Source organism: Xiphophorus couchianus, chromosome 7 (assembly GCF_001444195.1).
Source record: "Xiphophorus couchianus chromosome 7, X_couchianus-1.0, whole genome shotgun sequence".
Classification (NCBI taxonomy): Eukaryota; Metazoa; Chordata; class Actinopteri; order Cyprinodontiformes; family Poeciliidae; genus Xiphophorus; species Xiphophorus couchianus.
The window spans coordinates 33,456,565-33,481,957 of record NC_040234.1 but is presented as its reverse complement, the minus strand read 5'-3'; the positions used below and the strand labels follow the sequence as shown (position 1 = coordinate 33,481,957).

Sequence of the window (25,393 nt, the reverse complement as noted above, 5' to 3'; positions counted from 1 at the left end):
TCCTTGGATACCTGGCCAAATCGGGACAGTAAAGTCCTGCGGTCCAAGGTATCACAGGTAGCTGAAACACCTAAAAGCACTAAAACATGTGCAACCAAGTCCTGGTTTTAAATTAATTCACGTTGTTAAATAATCGCACCAGGCTGAAAGAAATGCAGGTCAAAAGCTAAACTCCCTCGACTGGTGTGAGAGAATCTGTTGAGCTGTTTCTTTTGCTGCGCAGACATGAAATTAACAGTTTCTGTTTTCTTTGTCATGAACCCCAAGGGTTGGAGTTCGTATTGTGCTGAAGATGCTTTCTCAAGAACCAGTAAATTCAACATCCTTCAAGCTGAAACTGAAACCCCACAACAGGCACGAACTGGTTGTCGAGGCGTCCTACAACAACACAAAGTCTCCTCGCTCTACAATCACCTTTCAGCCCATCAAGGAAAGTAAGTCAACATCTAGATATGAACTCTGAGCCTCATAAAGGTCCTAATGTTCCTCTATGCTAAAATATGTAAAAGATGTAAGGATTGCTCAGGTTGTTGGTCGCCCAAATTTGTTTCACTACTGATCAGTAAAGGCTGAACGACAGGGAACGGTTTCCGTTTGACTTTTATGTTTTAATATATGAGAAAAGTCTTCATACATAAATGTTTAATGAAGTTGAGTTGATGGAAAAAAGGAGTAAATCTCTGTCAATTTTAGTTGAAAGTTGAATTTGTTTTACCTTAGAAGGTCAAAAGATTTCCAAATTCAAAAGCTGGGGATTTTTGAAACTCAGACATTTCCTAGTTTAAAAAAGAAGAAATCTGTCACTAATCTCTGAGTTTCATTTAGCCAATATTAAACTTTACAGTTTTTTCCTAGAAAATGTGAGTTTTTTCCAGCAAAGTTTCAACTTTTCAATCTAATTAATTTCAGTTTTTTTCTGAAAAATCTTTGACATTACAAACTCAGACATTTCAAAGTTTTTTCTAGAAAAGTTTGGCGAGTTTGGTTGGGGCAGAGGCAGTTCTCAGAACATTTCTGAGATTAATCTCTGTTTCTGAGTTTTGTCTAGCCAATTTTCAACTTCACAAAACCAGAAGTTTCCAAGTTTTTACTCTAGAAAATTTGAGTTTTTTCCAGCAATGTCTCAATTTTTTAGACTCATAAACTTCAGTTTTAAATAATCTCAAAATTTCTGAATCTATTCTAGCAAATTTTCAACCTTAGAATCTCAGAAATTTCAGTGTTTTTTGTTTTCTAGAAATGTTTTGGCTTTTTAACTCAGAACTTTCTGAATTTCTTTTAAAGAAAATTCCTGAAATTAATCTAAAAATTTCTGAATTTTTTTTTTGGCGGAAATTTTCTCCTCCTCCTGTTCTGTCTACAGTGGCCCTCATAGAGTGTTGTACAAAACTAATTTTTATTTCGTTCTTGTGTGAAAAGCTGTGATTGGTCCTCCGCTGCTCTCGGTGGCCGGATGTGGAACGTGCATCCAGGGGAACATTTCCATGCCTGATTTAGATCCATACACAAAGAATCACTCGATATACTATGATTTCAGCTACACAGTGTGGTGGAGGAAAGGAAATGGTGGAGAAATCCAGGTAAAATACATATCTTATATCAAATTTCTCTTATACACAGCAAAGATTTCCTCTGATTTCCTCCTGTGAGCAATCTCTGTTCTACGTTCTCTTTTGCTCAGGATTTTCTGTTGTTCTGAAGCTTTACTTTACAGCTAAAACTCCATTCAAAGATTAGTTAAGATACTTTCCAACATTTTAAACTACATATTTTATCTTTGTAGGAAAGGAGGATGCTGTTCATATGTTGTTTACCTGATTCACCTAAAACCTGCATCAGAATCTAGTCTCTGTCATTCATAAACAGTAGCGATACCTAGAAAAAGAAACTCTATTTCAGTTTCTGATGGCTGTTGTCTCATCCTGCTGTTTTCCAAACTGAAACTGAAAGATGCTTCAGATGATCCAGAAAACTTTTCTACTAGCTACAATATTATCATCTAGCAGTTTGCTGTATGTGAAGCCATTTTGATATAAAGTGGAGGAAGCCATTGCTAACACAGTCACCTTTAGAGATTTAATGGAGATGTATAATTCAAACGCATCACAATTTTTACAGTTTTTGAACTTCCATTTGGGTTTCTACTGCTTCTAAAAACAGCCCAAGTGCTTCATTAAAAAAAAAAAAAAACACCCAACTGGTTTTTGGCAACAAGTTGATGTTTTTTGGTGACCCGTTTTAAAAATCTCTGGAATGTAACGTAACAAATCAGCAGGCACTGCCCATCACCTAGCAACCCCAGCAGAGATCCACCCGTCACCTAGCAACCCCAGCAGAGTTCCGCCTGTCACCTAGCAACCCCAGCAGAGATCCGCCCGTCACTTAGCAACCCCAGCAGAGTTCCGCCCGTCACCTAGCAACCCCAGCAGAGATCCGCCCGTCACCTAGCAACCCCAGCAGAGTTCCGCCCGTCACCTAGCAACCCCAGCAGAGTTCCGCCCGTCACCTAGCAACCCCAGCAGAGATCCGCCCATCACCTAGCAACCCCAGCAGAGATCCGCCCGTCACCTAGCAACCCCAGCAGAGATCCGCCCGTCACCAAGCAACCCCAGCAGAGATCCGCCCGTCACCAAGCAACCCCAGCTGAGCTCCAGCACGTTTGGTCAGCTGGGTTTACTGTGGTAATAGCTGTATGATGGCTGCTGGGATCATTAAATTACTGCTGGATTTGAATTGAAGTGAATCTGTTTGTTGCCATTTTTTCATGCGAGTGTAAACGTTGAGTTGGGGGGTGTGGCCAGCAGCAGCTTATTTAGATGTAAAGTGACAGGAAGCCCGAAAACAGCTCATTCTGACAGAAGCTCAAACTAGGCAGAACCAACCAGAATAAAATCTCACTTCATAGAAGGATTTTGTGTAAAAAAAAAACTAATGAAAATGTTTGGTGTTGTGCATAGCCCCATCCTAACCTGTTCAAGGAAGCATGCAGGTCATCTTTTAAATAGTTGATGTACTGTGCTGATGATTTGACTCCACAGAGGTGAACACTATTCAGCTTGACCAAAGTACGGTGAAGATGTGGTTTGTAGTCCAGCAGACTTTTAAAGATCATGCAGTATTTTCTTTTTACCCAGTTCTCATATTACGTCACACTCCAATGAACTTTGTAGCTGACAGCCATCTTGGTAGGCAGTTGCTATGGAGTTGCTATGACAACAATAAACAAGCTACAAGCTTAAAACTAGCTCTCGACTTGTTTCTAAAAATATAAGTACATTGCAACTTTTTTACCACTCTACTCACCTCTGTGTAATACTACGATAAATATCAGTGACATTTACTGTACCAGCAAAGTTAGCTTAGCTAATGTAGCTTTTATCTGCTAGCTAAGACGGACATGTTGCTTATGGGTTTGTTGCCAGTCATCAGAACCTTATTATTCACCTAAAGAGTTTGTAAGTCCTTTACAAATCCATTTAAACACTGATTATATGCATCCATGGATTTCAAGCCGTGAAGCTCCTCCATGTTGTACGCAATATTTAATGATCTTTGTGATCATTAAATAGTGAACTATTTTATAGTGGGAGATCGGAGGCAGCTCGTTCACGTCGCCTCACATGTTTCAGTCTTTATCAGCTATTTTGCAGATATGTATTCCTCTCAACAGCATCCACATATTTTCTTCTTGGTGGCCATGAGTCCACTATCCTTTACACCACACTTGCCTACCAAGTTGGCGCCGTTCAGATTTCTGGGAACTATGTATCGAATTAATTGGAATCCAATTGCTCTGTCTGGGCTAAAAATGAGGCTTGCAAAACAGGAAACATGAGTCACTCCCAAACCTTTCGGTCAAGTCTGGACGGATCTCTTCAGCTGCTACGATTCATAATCATGTTAGAAGAGAACATGACTCGGCTGCGATGAACACAGAAAAAACATGTGGATTTATGTCTCAATTATTTTCAGAAGCTGGAAACTCAAAGTAGGAACTTTAACCTCAGCAACCTGGAGAAAGGTGTGGAGTACTGCATACAGGTGCTTCCCAACTGCCGAACGAACAAAAACACGCAGCCGACCGGGTGGACATGCACCTTCACCAGCATTCCAGAACCAGATTATGGTGAGCTGGACCGCCACAACAGATTCTGTTCAATAAAGTACAATACACTGCAAAAACACTAAATCTTAACAAGTAATTTTGGTTTAGTTTCTTCTGCAAATATCTTAGTACACCTTCAATAAAACAACACTGACTAAAAAGAAACTTTTCAGCAAAATATAGGAGCTTATTTTGAGTAAACAATTATTGAATATGGATGAAAAAGTACTGGTTCCATTGGCAAATTATTTCACTTATAACATGGTAAAAAAAAAAAAAAAAAAGTGTTGTTTTAAGGGAAATAATCTGCCAAAGGAACTTGTAAATTTTCATCAATATAAAGCAATTATTGATTATCTTGCTGAAAATGTACGTATAATTTAGTTTTGTTTTATTTGAAGAATTTGAAGATATTTGAACTAGAAACTAGAAGAATGCGTGATAAGATTTAGTATTTTTGCTGTGTAAGTTCCAGCCCTCTGAGTTTAAAAGTAAACATTTAAACAAAGTAAATCCCAGTGTGATGTCAGAAGGTACATCCAGCATTTCCAGTCTGACTGAATTCCTCGTCATTCCATGATTGTTTTCAGGACTGTTGGTTTTAGTCGTTGTCACGGCCGTTTTGATTGTTTCCTTGACTGGCCTGATGACGGGAATCTTCTGCCTCTACTACACCGGATTCCTGTGCAAACTAAAGGAAATGCCGGCAGCCCTCATGGTGAGATAATGATTACTGTCAGTATTCTGGGTCACCTTTATTCCTACACTGCAAAAACACAAAACCATAACTTTTCTCATTACCTAGTTTCATACCTCCCTTGGGAGCTGCTGCATGACATTTATATATTAGGGCCACTGTAGACAGAAAAAAAGTTTCCACCCATAAACTCTTACATTACATTTCTGGGTCTCAGAAGTTGAACATTTTTTGACTTTTGAAAAAGTGTTCTGGTTTTCAAATGTCACACATTATCAACTTTTGAAACACAGAAATTAAAAAAAAATTCAAGAAGACTTCTGAGATTAATGTGAATTTTTTTCTCTAGCAAATTTTCAACTTTTCACACTTGGAAATTTCCATATTTTCTCTAGTTGTTTTAGCAAATTTTTGACTTTTCAGACTCTGAAGTCTCTTTTGTTTCTATAATACTTGTGAGATTAATCTTAACATTTCTGGGATATTTCTAGCAGATTTTGCACTTTTCAAACTCAGAATTTTCCAAGTTTTCTATATAAATTTCTGAGATTGTTCTCAAAATATTAGCAGTTTTGTTTTTTTACTTTTTAGCCTTTTTTTCTAGAAAAATTCTGAGTTTTCTCAAACTTTCCGAGTTTTTTTGTGAAATTTTTTTTCTTTTTCCATCTATTTTGACCCTAATTTGCCACCATACTCCTGACCCTTGCAGCTCTCTAACCACAGTTTGTTTTCAGTTACAGTTCCTGTTTCTGCCTTCTCATTTCCTCTTTCTCAGGTCATCTTGAGGCAAAGCTACGTCCTAACCCTGAGCACCACGGACATCAACCGGGTCGCCATCATTCCCCAAACAGTAAAAACCAGAAACCGCCCAGCGACGTCTCCGTCTCCGTCTGCCGCCGGGGACGCCAGCTCTGAGGACGAAGACGGCGACGAGGACCCTGCAGTGAAGCTGTACATGGACAGAAACGCAGAACTTTCTACCGGCAGCGGTTCTGCTGACAGCAGTGGGAACAATGACGTGATGAAGGGAGACTTCATGAAGGTGGAGTCCAACCAGTATGAGGCCAAAGTAGAAACTATTTTTATACATGAAATAGATCAATCTGGACAGGAGGACTCCACAACTCAGCTGGAGGAAATCAAAATAGAGACTCTGGAGTTCTCTGGAGACGTCAACCTGTTCTCCGTCACCCTCGCCTCGATGGATGCTTGCGAGGAAGACGAGGTAGAGGAGGATCAGGACTCTGGAAGCTCTTCCATGGACTTCCTGAGGACTTACACCCTGAAACCTCTGAGGCAGATGGACTCTGAAAGGGAACGGGACGACGGGATGCGTCCGTCAGAGTCGGGACAAGATGGCAGCAGCACAGAGTGCTGGATGGACGAGGAGAAGGAGGAGGAAGAAGAGGAGGAGGAGGAAGAAGAATTCTCTGGATATCTGACAAATAAATGAAATGTTTTCTCAAACTGGAGGACTATATGTTAAAACAACAGGTCCATTTCTGATTCTACGACTCGGTGTGAACCGGCAGATGGACTAATCACCCACACTGCAAAAACACAAAATATTAACAGGTATTTTTATTTAGTTTCTAATGCAAATATCTTAATACACTTAAAATAAGACAACATTCACTTAGAAGTAACTCTTCAGCAATAGGAGCTTGATTTAGGTCACTAATTCATTAATAATGATGAAAAAGTACTTGTTCCACTGGCGGAATATTTCACAATCAACCGGCGCTGCATTGTTACCTAGCAACCCCCGCCAAGTCCAGCTTGTCGCCTAGCAACCCAGTTCTATTTCTACTGGCAGATTATTTCACTTATAACAAGATGTTTTATAACTTATAACAATGGAACTAGTACTTTTTATCAATATTAAGGAATCATTATTATAAAACATGCTCCTATATTTTGCTGAAAAGTTACAAAGTTAGTTTTGTCTTATTTTAAGTATACTAAGATGTTTCCACTATAAATTAAACATAAATACTTGGTAAGATTTTGTGTTTTTGCAGTGTGGATGATTATTCCATTTGTCGGTTCTCAAACAGAATTGTAGAATCAGAAACGGACCTGTTGTTCTTCTTCAGCAGATCCATGCGGGTTGCTTTGGAGTCACACAGAAGTCTGACTTTTGTCGCATTCGCATTTAATTAGTAGTTCGAATGGCAAAAAAAATTATTTTCATTAATTTGAGCATCAAAACCTGCTGTGTGAATGTAGTCTTAAAATTTCTCAATTTTTCTCCAAAACTACTTCAGTAAGAACGCGTTTACTACAGGGAACACACTGACTACTGTTAAATACTCCGCATAACTCTGTACCAATAATGTCGATGTGACATCGTCTCCAGTTTTTAAACTCAGACCTACTGTAACCACCTCTAATCGTAAAGCTCTCTTCACATTCACAGTCTGCAGTCAGTTTGTCAGATTTGTTCAGTTATCTGATCCAACCCTAACGGTATCGGTGCTCACAGTTTTTACCGTCTATATTTTTGGTTTTCCTGCAGCAGCATTTCATTGTTCATATTTCATTTCCAGTTAGTTGGTTTATGCTGGGTCAAAATGAAACCAGACCAGTGCCACAGAACAAAGGCAAATGTTTACCTACTTCACCTGTTTTAAAGGTGAAAACAACAAAATAAAAATCTGTTAAAAGTTTTCACTGTGCCTCCTGTGTGATCTTTTTGTTTTCTGATATGTTTTGATTAAAAAAAGCAATCTTTCTGAATCTGGACGTAGGTTTTATGTTTCAGAATGAGGTAGACTTTCCCTCTTGGATGACAACAACACAGTGGACTGTTATCCATTCACCAGAAACTAAACCAAAAGGAAAAGTGTTCTGGGATTAGATCATTTCTGACAAGTGTTACTAATGGCCTACCATATAAAATCTAAACCTTTTAACTCTGCAAAAACAAAATATTACTTAGTATTTTCGGTCTAATTTCTAGAACTTTTGAAATAAGACAATTGATTTATAAGTGACTTTTCCACAAGATATAGGAGCTTGTTTTAAATCAATAATCTCTTAATACTGATGACAAAGTATTAGTTCCACTGGGGGATAATTTCTTATAACATGGAAAAAATCTTATATGAAACCATCTGCCAGTGGAACTTGAACTTATTCATTAATATTAAGAAATGATTGACTTAAAAGCTCCTATATGTTGCTTAAAAGTTTTTTGTAAGTTAGTTTTGTCTAATTTTAAGTGTATTAAGATATTTGCAATAGAAACTACACCAAAAATACCTAGTAACATGGTGTTTTTGTAGTGAAACCACAAAACCATGTTAATTTGAGATTTTTTTTAATGCACATCTTTTTTACTGTATCATAAAAAGTTGACATTCCTCTTTCCTGCGATGTTTTCCAGCTCTTCTTGGGAGATAGATATCTATTTATTCAGCTAGATAGCTACGTATTGAGCTAGCGAGCTAGCTAGCTAGCTACTAGCTACGTAACGAGCTAGCAGAAAGCTAATAGCCACGTATCGAGCTAGCTACGTTAGCTACACATCTGTCGAAAAAACATGGTAGCTATATTAATACGTTAGTTATCATTTTTTCTCTTCTCCTTCCTGATTATTTCCAGATAAATTACTGTATCTTGAAGGGTTTTTGTATTATTCCAGATGACTCACATGACATATCAGCATTTATTTCAATTCAACAGAAATTAAACCAAAAGTGAGGTGGAGTCTCTAAGTGGGGGCAGTTCAGTGAAACATAATCACAAGTCAGATGTTCTGGTTTTTAAAAACAGTTGGTCTTTTTCATAACTATGACCTGAAATCACGTCATAAAATCTGCTGGATGGAAAGTTTGAAAAGGATTTAATAATAAAAATAATAAAACTGATTGCAATATATGGATTACCCGACAGTGTATTAGGCCCATTGTAGATGGAAAAGAAGTTAAGAGGAGTAGAGTTCCTCCAAAAAACTCAGGAATGTTTAGATTAATCTTAGAAATTTTCAAGAAAAAGCTTGGAAATTTCTGAGTATGAACATTTGCAAGAAAATATCAGAAATTTTTAGATTAATCTCAGGAATTTTTCTGAAAAAAACAAAGACATTTCTGAGATTCAAAAGTCAAAAGTTTTCTTTTTTTTCTTTCTAGATAAATCTCAGAAATTTTCTGGAAAAAAATTGAAGTTTCTAAGCTTCAAAAGTTGAACATTTTGAAAACTTTTGACTTTTCAACTTATTGACAATTTTCAAAAATGTGCAACTTTCAAAAGTCGGTTCTATCAGATATGTTCTAGAAAAAAAACGTAATTTTCTGAGTTCAAAAGTTGAACATTTCATTCATCATTCATCATTTAGAGTTTTGCTTGATTTTTTTCACAGATTTATTCCATTTTTATTTATTCAACTTGTTATTTAATCATATTAGTAGTAGTTTTTGTCTTAATAATATTTTTAAAACCTCATAAAGCTATGTTAGTTTATTTTAGTTATTTTGCTCTTACAGTATTTTGCATTTGCTTATTTAAAAATAATTATTTTGTGAAATGAGGACTTGTATACTGATGAATAAAAAACAAGTCTGAAGTCATCATATTTTCCATGTTTATATGTCTTTAAGAGTCTTTACGCTCAGTCAAAGTTAAAGTTTTTTGTTTACTGATAATTTTTTAAGCTTTTAGCCAGAGTTAAAGTTTGATAATACTGTAAATTAAACAATTTAAACAGTAAATTGCGAAGCTCTTCGCGTAAAAGGCTGGGTAGGTCACATGACTTCCTATCACCCGCTTCGTATTATGTCGCATTTACTGTCAGTCGGACGTTTGATGTTAAATCTACATCCGGAAAAAGAAAGGCAATCGAAAATAAGTAAATGCTTGAATTACCATCAGTAGCATATGTAATTATAACTGTAGAATCATACCGAGATAGTTTATCAAGTTTCTATTCGTAGACTATCTAGGTATAATAGTTTATGAACGCTTCCTAAAGAGGTTTCAAAAGTAACCGTATGTCAGTGAACGCACCAGCAGCAGGAGTACATATTACCGTTCCCAGGATGGGTTGTCTTCTGTCCGTGGTGGGAAGATTTCCCTGAAGTCCTAATGGCCGCCGCTGGGAAACCTCGTTTTTTCATTCCGAACCAGTTTCCGAGTAAAATCCCGTTCGGTTTCTGGAGTTTTACTGGTTCCGAGCGATGCTAGTCCGTGTTTAAGCTAGCGACACGTTTCCGGGGAGTGGACGTCTGTTTAGTGGGGTATCGTCCAAATATTTGGCGTTTAGTGGACTCGTTGGGGGAAATTGTGTTTATTTTGTTAACTTTTTAAGAGAAGCGTTAAGTAAAGAGTTCAGGAACATGAAAGCTGCTGAGTCCAGGAGAAAACGGTTCTGAGATGGTCCCGTTATGACTGAACTGCTGTGGATTTTCACCTGGCTGCCGCTGGCTCTGACAGGTGAGTTCAAAGTTTACCAACCAGAAACCCCAAAACCACCTGGATCATTATGATTCTCTGAGTTGTTTATGTTTTATTTATTTATTATGGGGTTCGGAGCGGATTGTGGACCCATGAACTGCAACACATGCTCAAATCGCAGAGACGGCACGAACAAATCCTGGCAGTGGCAGCTAGACTGGCACTTCCGGTGGCAGGTGCCACAGCTTAGTTTTGGCAGCTGACACAGCTTCTGTGGCATATTGAATATCAATACAAATACGTTTATTTAGAACAAATCGACTAAATAAATGAATACAAATACATAAGTACATACACACAAACAGTCACTAACTTGGTGGCATTTGTCACCGAATCTGTGGCAGCTGTATGGACATATTTAGATGTATTCTTATTGTTTTTATTGATTTGTTTGAAGTAACCTTATTTATATCCATATTTAATATTCAATCTGCCACTGAATCTGTGTCAGCTTCCAGCAGCCGTGGCAGCTGACACGATTTGAGCTCAAGTGCATTTTACTTTTTCATGATTTCTTACATTTCAAAGTTCAAGGTTTTTATTGGGTTTTTATGTGACAGATTACTATAAACAGAGCAGGGAAACTTGCAAATAATTAGAAACTGTGACATGTATTTGTTTTCAAGCTAACAGTGGATATTTATCGTATCATTTATCGTAATCAATTTCTCATCATGATTATAATTTTGATTTATCGTCGTCATGATAAATTCCAGTTAATGAACTGATTAGTTTTACTCATCGTAATCATCATCAGCTTTATTAAAGACACAAATACGTCCATAGAAAGATAATTTAAGAAACTTAAAAAAAGAAACAATCACATAAATAGATAATAATCACATAGACCGCCAGTGATTGCACGTTCTGGACTTTAACCAGACTGAGCTTTGTGAAATATCTGTTAGTATCTGGATGATGATGTTTGTAGAAACACGTAACCGCCATATAAACCTGTACATACGTTTTTGTAAGACAGCATGAAAAGTGGAGACACCAACACCAACAAATACCTGACTAGCACTCGTCCATCTCGGCATCCTCATGCCGTCATTATATGCCACTTTCAGTTTCTGTAAACTGCTTTGTTTATACTGTCTCCATAAGTGAGCAGTATACAGAGGAGTGCAGAATGCTTTAAAGAGAGCTACTTTCACTGAGACAGAACACATCCAGAACTTGCGTAGCAGCATGTTAGCTTGTGCATACCTTAAACAACATCGTCTGTAAATGACCGTCAGTCAAATCCTCTGTTATATGATGTCCCAGGTATTTGACACCAACACACACTTTAAGAACAACACCAGATAAGGAGAAGTCAGGAAGTACCAACTTCTGATGCTCCTTGGTTCTTAGAATCATAATGTTACTTTTCAATGCTTTGTACATAATGTCGTCCTCCTGACCATATTGTGAGCAGGTCCTCAGTAATTTCTGAAGACCAGCAGTACAAGAACTAAAAATAACTAAATCACCAGCATACATGAGATGGTTAATTATGGTCCCACATCCTGCCCCACAGTGTTGCAGCCACTTTGATAAATCATCCATATAAACTAAAAAGAAGAGAAGACAAAATACTTCCCTGTCTAACCCCATTTCTTTATTTTAACACAGTTATCCCGTCTTATGTACATTAACTGATGCATGTACCAAACGGGCAAAATTCTAACAATAGATCTGGGAACCTCTCTGTTGTGTAGCTTATAAAATAACTTTTTATGATTAACCGGATCAAAAACCTTCGATGCATCAATAAAACACATAAAAATTGTAGAGTTGTTCCTATTATGCAAATCTAAAATCTCTTTCAAAGCGAAGACGCATATCTGTGCCATACTGTGATTTAAAACCAAACTGGCTATCCAAAGTAAGGAGAAAATGTTCCATCTTACTTAATATAATTCTCTCCAGAACCTTGGATAGGACACTGGCTAAAGCTGTGAGCCGGTAATTATCCCTGTTGTTTATTTTGCCAGCTTTATCCCTTATATTAGGCATTAATATAACAGATAAAAATGAGACAGGCAAAATGCCGTGATTCATTAACACAGAGCAAAAGAAAGAGTTTTCTGCTTACTATTATTTTTCCACTGGGCAGCATTTGTTTATGTGGGGCTTTTAATGCTGTGACACACAGTCATGTAGCCATGCAGTTTCCTAAAAAAAAAAGAAGCAATAAATAGTTCTTCTTGCATTGTTATCACGATTACGGTTACTACAAATGATTAATTTAGTTATTTTTGACAATTAATTGGATACAATTATTTCTATTTATATCATCATTTCTTTATTTAAAATTTTTATCTTTCTATTTTTATTATTTTTAATGATTTTTAAGTTTTATACTTATTTATTTTTAGTCATTTTTGGTTTTAGTTTTATTTTTTAAAATCATTTTAAATTTTTTGGTTCTGTGTATATAGGTTGAGTGAGAGATACTTTTCAAAACATAAAATTTTGTTTTAGTTTATCTTGTCTCTGCTATAAAGTAAAATACTAGAAACAAGACATTATTAGTAACAGTAATAAATTATATATTAGTGAATTGAAAGTCTTTTTTTAGTTATTTTTGGATTGTTTTTAGCTGGAAAAGTATGAAAGCTTGGAAAAGTTCTTGAATTTTACTGTTGGAAAAGTGTACAAACCAAAACTGAACTATAGCAGATGACCTGTAAAGAATTCACCTTATTTTTCCCCCATAATTGAAATAAATTTGCCATTAAAACTTGCATCTTGTCCCCTTCTGCTCACCGTTCTGGTTGTTTTTCTGTTGCAGCTGTGAGTTCGCTCCCAGAACCACTAAACGTCAAAGTGACCTTGGATCAGTCGGATTACATGCTGAGATGGGAACCCGGAGCAGGAACCCCCAATGGGACGTCTTTCAGCGTTTATACCTTCAGGTGGGTCTCACCTGGTGGCGTGTTTGAATGGAAAACGCTGCAGGCTGCTGTGGTTTCAACGGGAGAAACGGTGCAGATGAGTCAGTGTTTGTGTTGAGAGACTCACACCCAGAGAGAAAACCGGAGATTCATGAGGAGTTTCACTTCAGGAAATGTTTCCTAAACAAACCTGCCGCTAGCAGACGCTACCCAGGAATCAGGATAACATCAGATGTCAATTAAAGCTATTGGGACCAAATCACTTTATCGTTGTTTCATCTACAGTCACACAGTTTATTTATGTAGTAATTAATCACCTACTTTACTGGACTTAAAGATATAATTAATACCAGTTTGTTGAAATCCTGTCTGAATGTTGAATTTAATTGAACTTTCCATTAACAATTGTTATGACAAATCTAAATGAGGAAATGTGTGTGTAGTTACTAAAATTTCACTTAATGGTTATATTTGGGGAAACAACAACACTACAAACTTATTAATACAGCTGAGTAAGCTTGTTGCAATAAATCAATTAATTGTATGATTAATTAAAATGAGCTGGATAATTTCCATTTGCATGATTATATATTTCTCTATTTCTACCAAAACTGGATGACAAAAGTCTTCAGTCTGAACAAGCCCATTTTTTTTAAAGGATCATTTTGTTTACAGAGACTACAGGTTCCATTTTATTTGTTGTTTTGTTTATTTATTTTATATATTTGAAAAGTCTTCCAGTTCCAGACTTAAATGTTTGTTATAAATTAAAATCTATCAATCTTTGAGAGGGTGAACTTACTTGTCTTATGCCATTATCGTTATATTACTTGAAAATTGTCTCAAAACATCAGTATTATGGTTTATCTCAATAACTTCTGGGAAAATTTATCATCCAGCTAAATTTTATTGAGTTGGGCTAAAATCATTTTTGGATAATAAGATTTTAGTTTGCTAAGTTCTGTTTTCAGAATGAGCTGGTTCAGGGCGTCCTGTCACTTTAAATCCAAATAAAGTGACAGGACTTTATTTGACAGGACTCACTTTTGTATTGTAGCCATTTTCGTGAGTGTGTGCCGGCCACACACTCACGAAAATGGCTACAATCAGATTCAATTAAAATTCAAAAATACTCTATTGATCCCAGAGGGTAACTAAATTAGATGTGCAATTATACAATTGTACATATTTGAAAAGCAGAAGTGGAACCTCCTGCACAACCAACAAGAATGCTGCAAGTGGTTTCTGGATGATAAGTTGACAACAAAACACTTGTCTTTTTCAGCAGCCATTGCACAGCAGTAAAATCTGCTGACCAAACATGCTGGAGCTCTGCTGAGGTTTCTAGGTAACCGATGGAACTCTGCTGAGGTTTCTAGGTAACCGATGGAACTCTGCTGAGGTTTCTAGGTAACCGATGGAACTCTGCTGAGGTTTCTAGGTAACCGATGGAACTCTGCTGAGGTTTCTAGGTAACCGATGAACTCTCCTGGGGTTGCTAGTTGACGGATGGAACTCTGCTGGGGTTGCTAGGTAACCGATGAACTCTCCTGGGGTTGCTAGTTGACGGATGGAACTCTGCTGGGGTTGCTAGGTGACGGCGCAGTTGCAGTCAGTTCTGACATTTTCAAACGGATTATTTTCCACACACCAAAAAATAGTAAATTATTTCCAAAAAAACACATGGGTGATGTTTTTAAGGGTTTTGGTTGTTTTTAGAAGTAGTTGAGACCCAAATATGGTACAAAAAACATCCAAAATTTGAATTTTCCACTATAGGCTTGCTTTAAAAAACTGCTCCTTTAGTTGAAGGGGGGCAGGGAAAGCTCAGGTGGGGAAAGCTCAGTTTATATACCCCTAGATTGGTTTTTGTTTGTTTGTTTTTGAATTTGAGACTCATGGTTGAACGTAGACATTAAAAATTATTTCAACCTCTGGTTTTCTGCTTGGTTTTCTCTCCAGAGATAAACCAATATATGAGTGGTTCCCGGTATCCAGCTGCCAACGCGTTCAGAGTCCACTGACCTGCAACCTGACTGAAACATTTGGAAATCTACTGGGTAGCTTTAAGATCAAGGTGATGGCTAACCTGGGGAACCGCACATCCAACCCAGCCGAACTTGAAGAATATAAACCACTGGGTGAGTCATCTCCATGTTTGGACCAGGGCTAGCATAGCTTTGGTATTGAAGAGGCTTCTTTGTCTGAATCACTTTGTTTTTTATTATTTTTATTAAACTGGTTATTTCATGTTGTTTTATTTCAAAAGGGAAAATGTGCATTGCATAATATGACAGAGTTAGCCATAGGGGCTAGTTTTCATCTGTAGTCCCTTAAGGTACAATAATGTAAACAAGTTTCAGTAATACTTTATTTGAAGTGGTCATAAAATCAACATAGCACCTGTCATAAACATCAAGAAGTCTTCATGAATCTCTGACACTTTTAATGCAAAGTTACATTAAAAGAGCATTATTTAGCATTATTTGGTAAATAATTGCATTTTTATGCAAAGTTACATTAAAACCTACATTAAAACTCAAGTAAAAGAGTCAACTGTGCATTAAAAGTGTCATTATTAACCAAATGACACTTGATGACTACAGTCGTAAATGTTCATGAAGACTCCTTCATGGTGTCATGTCAGTCTTATGCTCAACCCTTCAAAAAAAGTCTTACCCAGCTTCTTCCAAAAATAAGTAATAATAATGATGAACAAAGCCCTTTTTTTTTTTTTATCAAAATGAACATATTAAGTTACAAATTTAAGAAGAATAAGAAGAACAGTACATAAAAACAGAATCACATGGAGTTTTTCCTTTAGATTTTGTTTCCTCATATTTGGTTGGTTAGTTTGCTTTTAAATTCTGATCTCAGGTTTGTTGTTTTGCATATCAAATGAAAAGAATCTGAGGAGCGATGCCACTCCTTTAAATGGTTCACGTTCACTTATTTTAACGATTGCCTCAGGGAAACCTTTATAATTTACGACATGTTTGCACTCGTCTGATGACTGAGCTTTGCGTTATGGTTCGTAAATCATGTGATTGTGTCTCTGCCCTGCCAGCCCACCTGCCGCTGCCCAGGCTGAACGTCACATCCTGCAACACCAAACTCTGCCTGCGCTTCCTGCCTCCATACTCGCGCTTCCAGGAGATCTACGACAGCATCGAATACCAGCTTCGGATCAAGAGCAGCAACACCGACGAACCCAAGGTACCGATTTATAAATGGAGCCGATTTCAGCAGCCTGGGTGCTTCATGTTAGCTTCCTGTTAGCATCATCAGAACCTAAAGGAGTTAAACTTTTATACGACTTGCTGAGCAGGAATCACAAATATCTTCATGTGATGTGGTTTAAAAAGCCTGCAGCAGCAAGAGGTTACCACGGGATTTATTCAGGATGTCAGAAGATGAGATGTTATAAATAATATAAATACAGGAATTGTTTTCAAGTTTAGAGATAAAATCATTCGAACCTCCACTGCAAATGAAGATTATTGGTAAGATATCGAAACCTCAACTTGTATTAAAAGTATTGAATTTTAACAATGACTTTAGTCTCATCATGCTGTTATAACCTGCTGCAAAACGATTAATCGTGATTAATCAATGGTTGAAATAATCACCAACTAAATTAGTAATCGATTAATCGTTAACTGGAGCAAATAGATTCAAAAATATGCCATTTGCTAAAAGCAGAGCAGTAATTAAGCCAAAACTCTACAAAATGTAGATGAGCTTTATATTTAAGATTAAAAAACTTTCTGTAAACATGTTCTACCTTGATGTAAGTATGTTTTATCTTCAGGAAGACCTTGGAGGTTAGCGTCTGTTGATGCCATGATGGTTTCCACTACAGTATGTGTAATAACTGTATTTGACGTTTGAAGCAGGGCTGAAGTGATTAATTAATTATTGGAATAATCGGTAACTAATTTAGTAATCAATTAATTGCTAACTGGAGTAAATTGATTGGAAAATAGGCAATTCACCTAAAACATCCTCAAAGGTGTAAATTAAGCCAAAACTGTACAAAAATGCAAAAAGTTTGCATTTAAGATTTAAAAAAAAATTTCTGTAAATATGTTTTACCAAAAACTTTCAAGTGGCCTAGTTTTGTTTTTTTGGTTACCTGGCTTAAATTAAATTATTTTTAAAAAGTGTGTTTGTGAATAGACATTTTGATGTGCCTTGGTTTCAGCAACACCAAGACCACCATCTTGTTTTACAGCTTTTATTTATTTGGACTTTTATAAAAACTTTAAATGAAGAATCTTGTGAAGTTATACTTTGGCATCAGTTTTACAAATTTCAACTTTCAACACATCAGAGCATCAGCATCATTTGATGCTGATGCTATTTACAGTTGAAACCAGATCAGTAGCGAGACTCTACTGAGTTTATTTCAAAGAAAGAACCCCCTGGTTGTCACGACACTATTAAAGCTTTTTTCTCATCAAAACTTCTTTATTTAGTAATTTAAGACATTCTTCTGATAAAACTGCATCTTTATTCTGCTAACATAATATTTCTTGTTAAACAAAAATTCTCGTACTTTGGCCCTGATCATTTACAACTCACAGAAGAGATGATTGAAACAAAAAAAAGCCACTTTCTGGGAAATACTTTTTGTAATTTATTATTTTTTTTAAAGAATTGCATTAAAATTGGAAATAGGATCTGTTATGAACAGAATCTGAGATTTCATGTTTACGCTGTAAACACATAAAGGCATCGAAACTGATGTTTTTGTTGTGGTTTTTAACTAAAAATCACAGTTTTGTCTGTTTGGCTGTGTAACATCCCTGTTCTTCTCCTCTTCATGTCAGATCCTGGGCATTCGTTCTCTGGCAAGCAGGGAAAATGTGACGGATCTGGTTCCGGGCAAATCATACTGCGTCTCGATCCGGTTCTACTACGACCTGTATAAACTGTGGTCCAACTTCAGCCAGCCTGAATGCATTTCCGTCCCCGGACTCTTTTCTTCAGGTGGAAACATTTTTTTTCTGTTGTTTTCTAATTGCTTCAGTCTGTATTTAGCCAGTTCACCTGTTTTTATTGGACAGACAAGTTATTTAATGTTTTTATTGAGCTGCTAAAATGCCCGAGGAACAAAATCAATATGAGGCTTGTGTGGAAAAACTAAATATTTTTTATCAATTTTATTGAATTTTTCTTAAATTTTTCTTCTGAAGTCCAAAGAAATTAAGTGTTGCTTTTTTTTACTAATATTGGGATCCTAATCTACAGACCCCATTAGTGTTTAAACAAGAAAAAAAAGAGGAAAAAGTGTGAAATTTAAATAGAAATAGAAAAATTACACAAAATAAACCATTATTTACAGTTGAAACCAGAAGCTTAGATGTGTTCAGATGTATAAAAACACTTTTATTTTTCCTCACTGTGAAGTGAAATCAAAGTGTATCTTTTTTTTTTTTTAGGTTAGTTAGAATTAGTAAAATTATTTGTATTTGCTAAATGCCAGAAAACTAAGCAGGAGCATTTTTTTTTAGAGATTTTACTGTCTTTGTATATTGTATTTTAAGTATTTAATTTGAGGGACAGAGGCTCATTTGTTGGATTGTTTCAACATTATGAATGTGTTATGACTTATTGAACTTTATAGTCGTAATAAAGGTAGTTTTATATGTTTATATTTTTGTTAAGTTAGAGGTGTATTTTCAGACCAGTCAGGTGTTTAGGTCATGTGTGAGACATTTCAAAACATAAAATCTTTCTTTCCTTGTCCCTGCTGTAGATTGTATAAGATATTATTAATAATAGTAATAAATTATGCCATATATTGGTAAATCGACATCTGCTTTTTTATTTTGGTGATGGATTGTTTTTAATGTCAAGTGTGGTTCTAGAAAAATGTTTGATTTTACTAAGAGAAAAGTGTACAAGCCCTGATGGAAAACTTTTAAAAAAAAATAAAAAAGTGTATTGAGGAAATAAATCCTGTGTTTGAAAGTAAAAAAGGTCCAGTCAGTTTCTGCCATGATGAAGGTGTCTTCTCTGGATTAATCCGTTAAAATAATGTGCCCTCATTGCAGACGCAGCCATTTCTGCAGTGCTGATTATATTGGTGATGGTCGGCTTCGCTGTCCTTGCTCTGCTGTTCTGGACCGGTTTCATCTGTCTGAAACTGAGTCCGATGCCTTCAGTTCTGGTGAGTGAAACGCAGCCGGCCGGTAAAACGGAAAACGACTTTAGGACGTGGAAATATGGTGAAAAAAATTAGAATATTGTGGATTTTCTGTCCCTTATTTCAGAAAGTAAAACTCTTATGTTCATGTATAAAAATCAATACTTTAAAATGTCTTCAATTCATGCATCTACAAAAATCAAAGTCTTAAAGAGTCTTAAATTCACGTATCTAAAATTAAAGCAATAAAATGTCATAGATTCGTAGAAGAAAAAGTTGGCCTTAAATACATCACAGGTCTTAAGTTTTGTTGTGGTAGGATTATTTAATCTGGTATATTCTGGGGTTGTTTATTTTTTGTGCAAACTTTTGACTTGCACGCAGACTCAAGGCGGCTCCTGCTGCGGCTACTGCTAACTAGCTGCTAATATACCTTTGCTAGCTAGTTAGCTTTTTTATGTCCATCATGCCTAAGTTTAAATTTATTGTCTGTTGACTGGATAACGTTCGTCTTGGCCAGTTGCCAACACATATGATTAATTTGTGATTTTCCTGTGAACATTTCTGTCTTGATAAAAGTCTTAAATTCTGTTCATAATGGTCTTAAAAAATCTTAAATTTGAGTTGGTGAGGCTAAAAGTCAACTTTTCAGGTGAAGGAAAAGTTTGAATTTTATTTTAAAATGGAGGCCCCAGACTCTGGATAGTTTGGGTCAGCATGTCTGGTTCTGCTGGTTCCGGTCCACTGGGTTCCACAGCCAACAAACATACTTTTCAGAAAACCTAGCACTTATTTTTTTTGCGATCTAATGTAATATTCAGACTTTGCGATGAATGAATTTGTCCGTTGAAGATGAAGCCTCAGTTTGGATTAACGGCATGAGGCTGGTACATCGAGAAATTTCTGAGAAAACTGCTTCAAACGTTTCTGAGAAGAAATAAAAACAGCGGCGTGGTTTCTGACAGGAAGCTGACTTCGAGGAAGAACACTCAAAGCAAACCTCTCGCTTTGTCCTTACATGAAGGTAACAGAAATGGGTTTCAGGGCGCCTCACCTCTCCAATATGCCGAATGTTTTTAATGTTGCGCTTTACAGTTTAAACACCACAGGTTGTTGTCTATAACCATTGCGGGCTCCTTTCTATCTCAACATCCAAACCCACATAAAAGTCTGCTGTGCAAAGATGTATAATTTAAAACCTGAGGATCAGATAATGCAGCCATTAAATTGTAAAGAGCAGTAACCTGTCAAACACTCCCTGCTACATTGGAAACTTTTCAATTTCAAACTGTTTGAAAGACTGAACATTTGTGGTAACAGGAAGGAACCTCAGCTACCATGTCAGATTGGAGACTTGGCCTTGGTTGTTTGTTTGGTTTTTTTTGGTTTGTTTTTTTATCTGTGGTCTGCAACACCGAGACAGAAAAAAAAAACACCCATCTGCAGAGACCATATGGTTTCCGGTGAATGTTTCATGGTAGTTCTGCATGTGTTATTTCCCCCCTGCGAAACTTACATGCAACTGGCATAACTTTGCATAAATAATCTTATGGAAAAAATACATTTTTAAATTAGAAATAATGCTGTTATTCTAATCCCCTACATTTAACACAGAAAAGCAACATTTATTAATTTTCCTTCTAAAACAATAGAACATCCTGACATGTATAATTGTATTTGTGGCATTTTTGCAAACAGCCACTTCATACAGTATAAGTTTCCTATCTATCTGTATCTAATATTCTGTATCTTTTTCTATGTCTTTCTAAGTAACCTTCTGTTTCTTTGTCTCTCTAGCTCATCTTCTCTATCCTCAGCTGGATAAGTAATCAGTGTTATCTAGTGGCTAGCCTGCAGTCTGCTGCTTTACAGACATGCTGCTTGTAGCTAGCTATGCTAGCATTAACCAACACACTAACATGCTGTTGTGCATTTATTGGCTTAAGGAAGCTGAACAGTCTAACTTAATGAGCTGCAGACCAGGCTGAGCAGTTTTACTGTCAAGCTCAAAATTATTCATAGCCCTGACAGAAATCAGTGGAATATTTGCTGTTGATTTTCGTCAGCAGAGATCCTTTCTCTTTCCCATATTGCTTGAAACCTGTGGCCTGTTTAATAAAGTGGAACATCCTTCTTAAGTAGATTTCCTTTAATTGAGCTCACCAGACAAACTAATCAACCAGCTTTCTGAAATTAATTGTAGTGATTCAAAGAGCCCTGACACACAATAGCACAACAAAAATTTAATCTTTATGACACTTAAATCCAATTTACATAATAACTTGGAACATGGTGTACAATAAAGGATTTCACTATCTTTACTACATTATATTCCTGATGCGTTCAGGAAAATATTTTAAAGTTTTCTGAAAAAGTGTTTTTAATCTCCAGATGTAGTAAATCTAAACCCACTTTTCCTGTCTCTCCACCAGACCTCCATTTCTCACTTAGAAGAAGTGAAAGTTTCGTCCTGTGGAGACGCCCCGTCGTCTCTGCTGAACGTCAGGTCGATGGCGCCCCCTGCAGGCAAGAGGACATCCAGCAGTTCAGAGGAATCAGACGAGGAGGGCTGCACAGAAAACTCCGGTATGAGCTCCTCTGGAGCAAATTACGCTCTGCATCGGGGCGCCAACCCGCTCTCCTCCACCTCCTCATCATCTTCATCATCCTTATCTTCAGTTTGCAAACTGAACCCTCCACCCACCCGGACCCCAGACTCGCAGCACGAGGTTCGAGTTGTTATAGAACCTCGGCCTGGAGGTGAACAGAAACTTGATAGTTTAGAAAAAAGGAGAACTGAGAAAAAGGAGGCGGCGGTGAACGTTGGACAGGAAGTGAACCTCCTCACTTTGACGTTCGGCTGGCCGGAGAAGCATGAGGAAGAGGAGGAGGAGGAAGGCTGCCCAGATGTTCCAGATGAGTTGAGCGCTCTGGCAGCTCCTCTGGTTCATCCTCCTCAGCCTGCTGATGATGCCGCGGCGTCATGCTGTACTGATGAAGATGAAGCTTACGATGACTGCGACTACATGTGCAGACAGGCGACGTGACGCGTCTCCGATCCTGTCTGGATCAGCTGGACTGACCCGGTTCTGGTCAGGAATACCCTTCCACTCCACCTTCTTTAAAACAAATCTACAGACAGATTTGTTATCAAATTGGATATTCTTGTGTCAGTTGCTGCATGTTGGCACTTCAGATCATTTAGTGTAAGACCTTCAACCTCCTCAAATTTTTTATTTTTTTTAGATTAACGAAGCTAAACGAATAGAAACATAAACGCACCGTGCGGTGGGCGCCTAACGAGCCGCTCCTTGATGAACCCGAACGCAGCCGATGTTTTGCCTCAGGGCGACGAGTCGCTTGGAGCATGTACATGTGTGCTGCTCCAAGTCTCCATGGTAACGGTTCAAACCGCTTTCTAGCCACGGTTAGCGGCTGGAGTCTGTTCAGCCTACAAACTTCAGAACCAGGGGTGGGCTTAAGATGCTATTTTCATAACCAGGCCAGCTGAGAGAAATATTAAAAAAATATTATTTATATAATTAGGCTGCAAATCATAAATGCTTTTGATCATATTTTCACATTTATTGATTCTGTCGTTGAACAAATAGTGGGAAAATTAGTAAAGGTAGCAATCCTGATAGTTTTAAACATTAATTGGAATTTATCACGACAACAATATATCAAGATTCTTGCCATAAGAAATTTATCACGATAAATGATAAACGATACGATAAACGCCGATGGATGCACTGGTTTCCATTCCAGTTGCGAACCGCTCCTGTAGAATTTGGTTCGATGAAGCCCGCAGAACCACATCAAACTGACCTTGGAGGTTCTGAACACATTCTAGTAGAATCCAACTGACGCTCTCTGTCCTGTCCTTTAGAGCAGTGGTCCCCAACCACCGGACCGGTCCGCGGACCAATTGGTACCGGGCCGCGCAAGAAATAATGAACTACTTCCGGATCTTTTATTTTGAAAATCCTAAACCGGATTTTACCGGTTATGCCAACTTGCAGCAGAATGAGTAACAAAGCAACATCGGAGTACAGTGAACCCTCGTTATTTCGCGGTTCACCTTTCGCGGTCTCGCTGCTTCGCGGATTTGCATCGTGCATTGTGTTCTGCATTCTGATTGGCTAAACAGTCTCTCCGCTTCTTCTCTACCTGTGTGTCAACAACGTTGCGTTTTAATATGTACACGTACGTAAAACAGCTTGCCAGATTTAACATAATCGATGGTGGCATGTCGGTTTATAAGAATCTTTTTGCCCAGAAGAAAAAAGAGCGACAACAACCGATAACTATGTTCTTCTCTAGAAAAAACACACCTGCACCGCGGGCTTTAGAAGAAAGAAAAAAAACGCTACAGAGCGGAGTCAGGATGCAGCGGCTCAGTCAGAAGAGCAGTGAAATACACGCGAGTCACTATTTGTCCTACTGTTCTTTGTTTTTTTTTGTTTTTTCATAATCATTTTTTATTTTCTCCCGTTCTAATCCAATAACTCAGGTTACGGTGGGGCGGCGCTGATCTCCACCATTTGGGAATCCGCCTTCAGTTTATATTAAAATTATTATTTTACAGTACAGTAGTTATTTGTAAAAAAAAAATAAAAAAATGTTTACACAGTACTTTTTATTTGTTAAACAAATGTTTGGGCCTGTAAAAAGGTTTTTTTCTTTGGTTTCAATGTATTATGGAATATGTCATTGTATAATAATTTTTAAAAAAAAGAAAAGGTTCACTGTACTGCCCCCCCCCCCCTCCCCCTCCCCCCAAAAGGTTGGGGACCACTGATTTAGAGGGTTCAAACTTTCCACCAAACTGGACAGTATGGTGGAAAACTTGTGACCAGTGACTGACAGCCTAGATTTAGACAAAACTTAGTAGGAATAATTAATATTTTTGCACATTTTTATACTTGGATTTATTTTCTGCTGCTTCTAAAAACAGCCAAATAACTTAACAAAAAACATTCATAAGTGTTTTTGGCAATAAGTGATCCATTTCAAAAACCTCCCAAATGTTGTTACAAAGCAGGCACTGCCCGTTACCTAGCAACGCCAGCCCATTACCTAGCAACGCCAGCCCGTTGCCTAGCAACCCAAGTGGAACTCCAGAACGTTTGGTTAGTTTTCCGTTCATCCGGCGGCTCATTATCGCCTCATTGCTAACTTTAACCGCCCGGTTTCTCGTTCACACCTGGCAGGTGAATCTGTTTCAGATTCGATTCTGGCATTTCTTTTAACATTTACATGATGCAAAAGGACCAATTATTAGTTTTCTGGGTATTATTTTAAAGTTCAGCTGTGAAATGAAAACATTTTGTTATGTTTTGTTCCTGCACTGCAAAAACACAAAAGTATTTTTGGTCTAGTGTACTTGAAATAAGACAAAACATATAAGTAACCTTACAGCAAAATATAGGAGTTTAAGTGAATAATTCCTTAATATTGATGAAAAATTACTAGTTTCGCTGGTAAATTATTTCAATTACATAACATTTTCCCCAGGTTTATGTGGGAATGTTAATATTAAGAAATTATTTGCCTAAAACAAGTTCTTATATCTTGCTGAAACGTTACTTTTGTTAGTTTTGTCTTATTTTCAAGTGTGCTAAAATATTTCCACTAAACTAGACCAAAAAGATTTAGTTTTTGCAGTGGTTTTCACTAGTTACAGTATTTTATCGTTGCATCCGTTTGTCTTTTTTTTCCAATTGGACTTTTAAAGGTGAATCATGAACCAACAGCTGTGCAGGTGCTGGTCACTGAGAGCAGTCAGCTGATTTAGATGAAGATGCACCGATCTTTTCTCTCATTTTGTTCTTTAAAGCCATTTTTGGTCTGTAAACGCCTCAGTTAGATTGACCTATTTTTAGTTCATTAACAGTAATTAGACACAGTTTAGGAAGGTTCTGATACTTAACTTGGGGAAAATTCTTGTAATTTGTACTGTATAATTTGATTTTATGTTTTAAGTTGGTTAAAAAGCACAATCAGGAACTCCTAAGTCTTGTTTTTGCTCTGACAAGGATTGATATTAACCCGGGTGGTTAACTCTTTCCAAATGTGTATCAGATTCCTGCAGATACTGCAGT

The 25,393-nt window shown here is 37.1% G+C and overlaps 1 protein-coding gene and 1 long non-coding RNA gene across 3 annotated transcripts in view; one reads left to right on the top strand and one right to left on the bottom strand.

The window, feature by feature from the left end:
* Nucleotides 1-23,283, top strand: part of LOC114147738 (E3 ubiquitin-protein ligase HUWE1-like) — a 33,286-nt gene extending 10,003 nt beyond the window's left edge. Inside the window, exons 1-8 of one of the 2 annotated variants that reach the window (XR_003596123.1) lie at nucleotides 9,806-10,235; nucleotides 13,036-13,159; nucleotides 15,101-15,279; nucleotides 16,206-16,354; nucleotides 17,971-18,130; nucleotides 19,198-19,313; nucleotides 21,722-22,884; nucleotides 22,918-23,021. Coding sequence is in view for 1 of the 2 variants with exons in the window: in XM_028022312.1 (XP_027878113.1) it covers nucleotides 266-434; nucleotides 1,420-1,580; nucleotides 3,973-4,126; nucleotides 4,696-4,823; nucleotides 5,578-6,228; nucleotides 22,166-22,336 (1,434 nt within the window). In the remaining variant the exon portion in view is untranslated. Of the gene's footprint in view, nucleotides 1-265; nucleotides 435-1,419; nucleotides 1,581-3,972; nucleotides 4,127-4,695; nucleotides 4,824-5,577; nucleotides 6,229-9,805; nucleotides 10,236-13,035; nucleotides 13,160-15,100; nucleotides 15,280-16,205; nucleotides 16,355-17,970; nucleotides 18,131-19,197; nucleotides 19,314-21,721 lie in introns of those variants that run through there. The other variant, XM_028022312.1, reaches the window with a different exon arrangement.
* On the bottom strand, nucleotides 1,587-3,979 carry LOC114147740 (uncharacterized). The gene is made up of 3 exons (XR_003596124.1): nucleotides 2,631-3,979; nucleotides 2,321-2,351; nucleotides 1,587-2,289 (listed from the first exon to the last, which is right to left on the bottom strand). It is a non-coding gene; the product is annotated as an uncharacterized LOC114147740 (long non-coding RNA).
* Nucleotides 23,284-25,393: the final 2,110 nt, after the last annotated feature.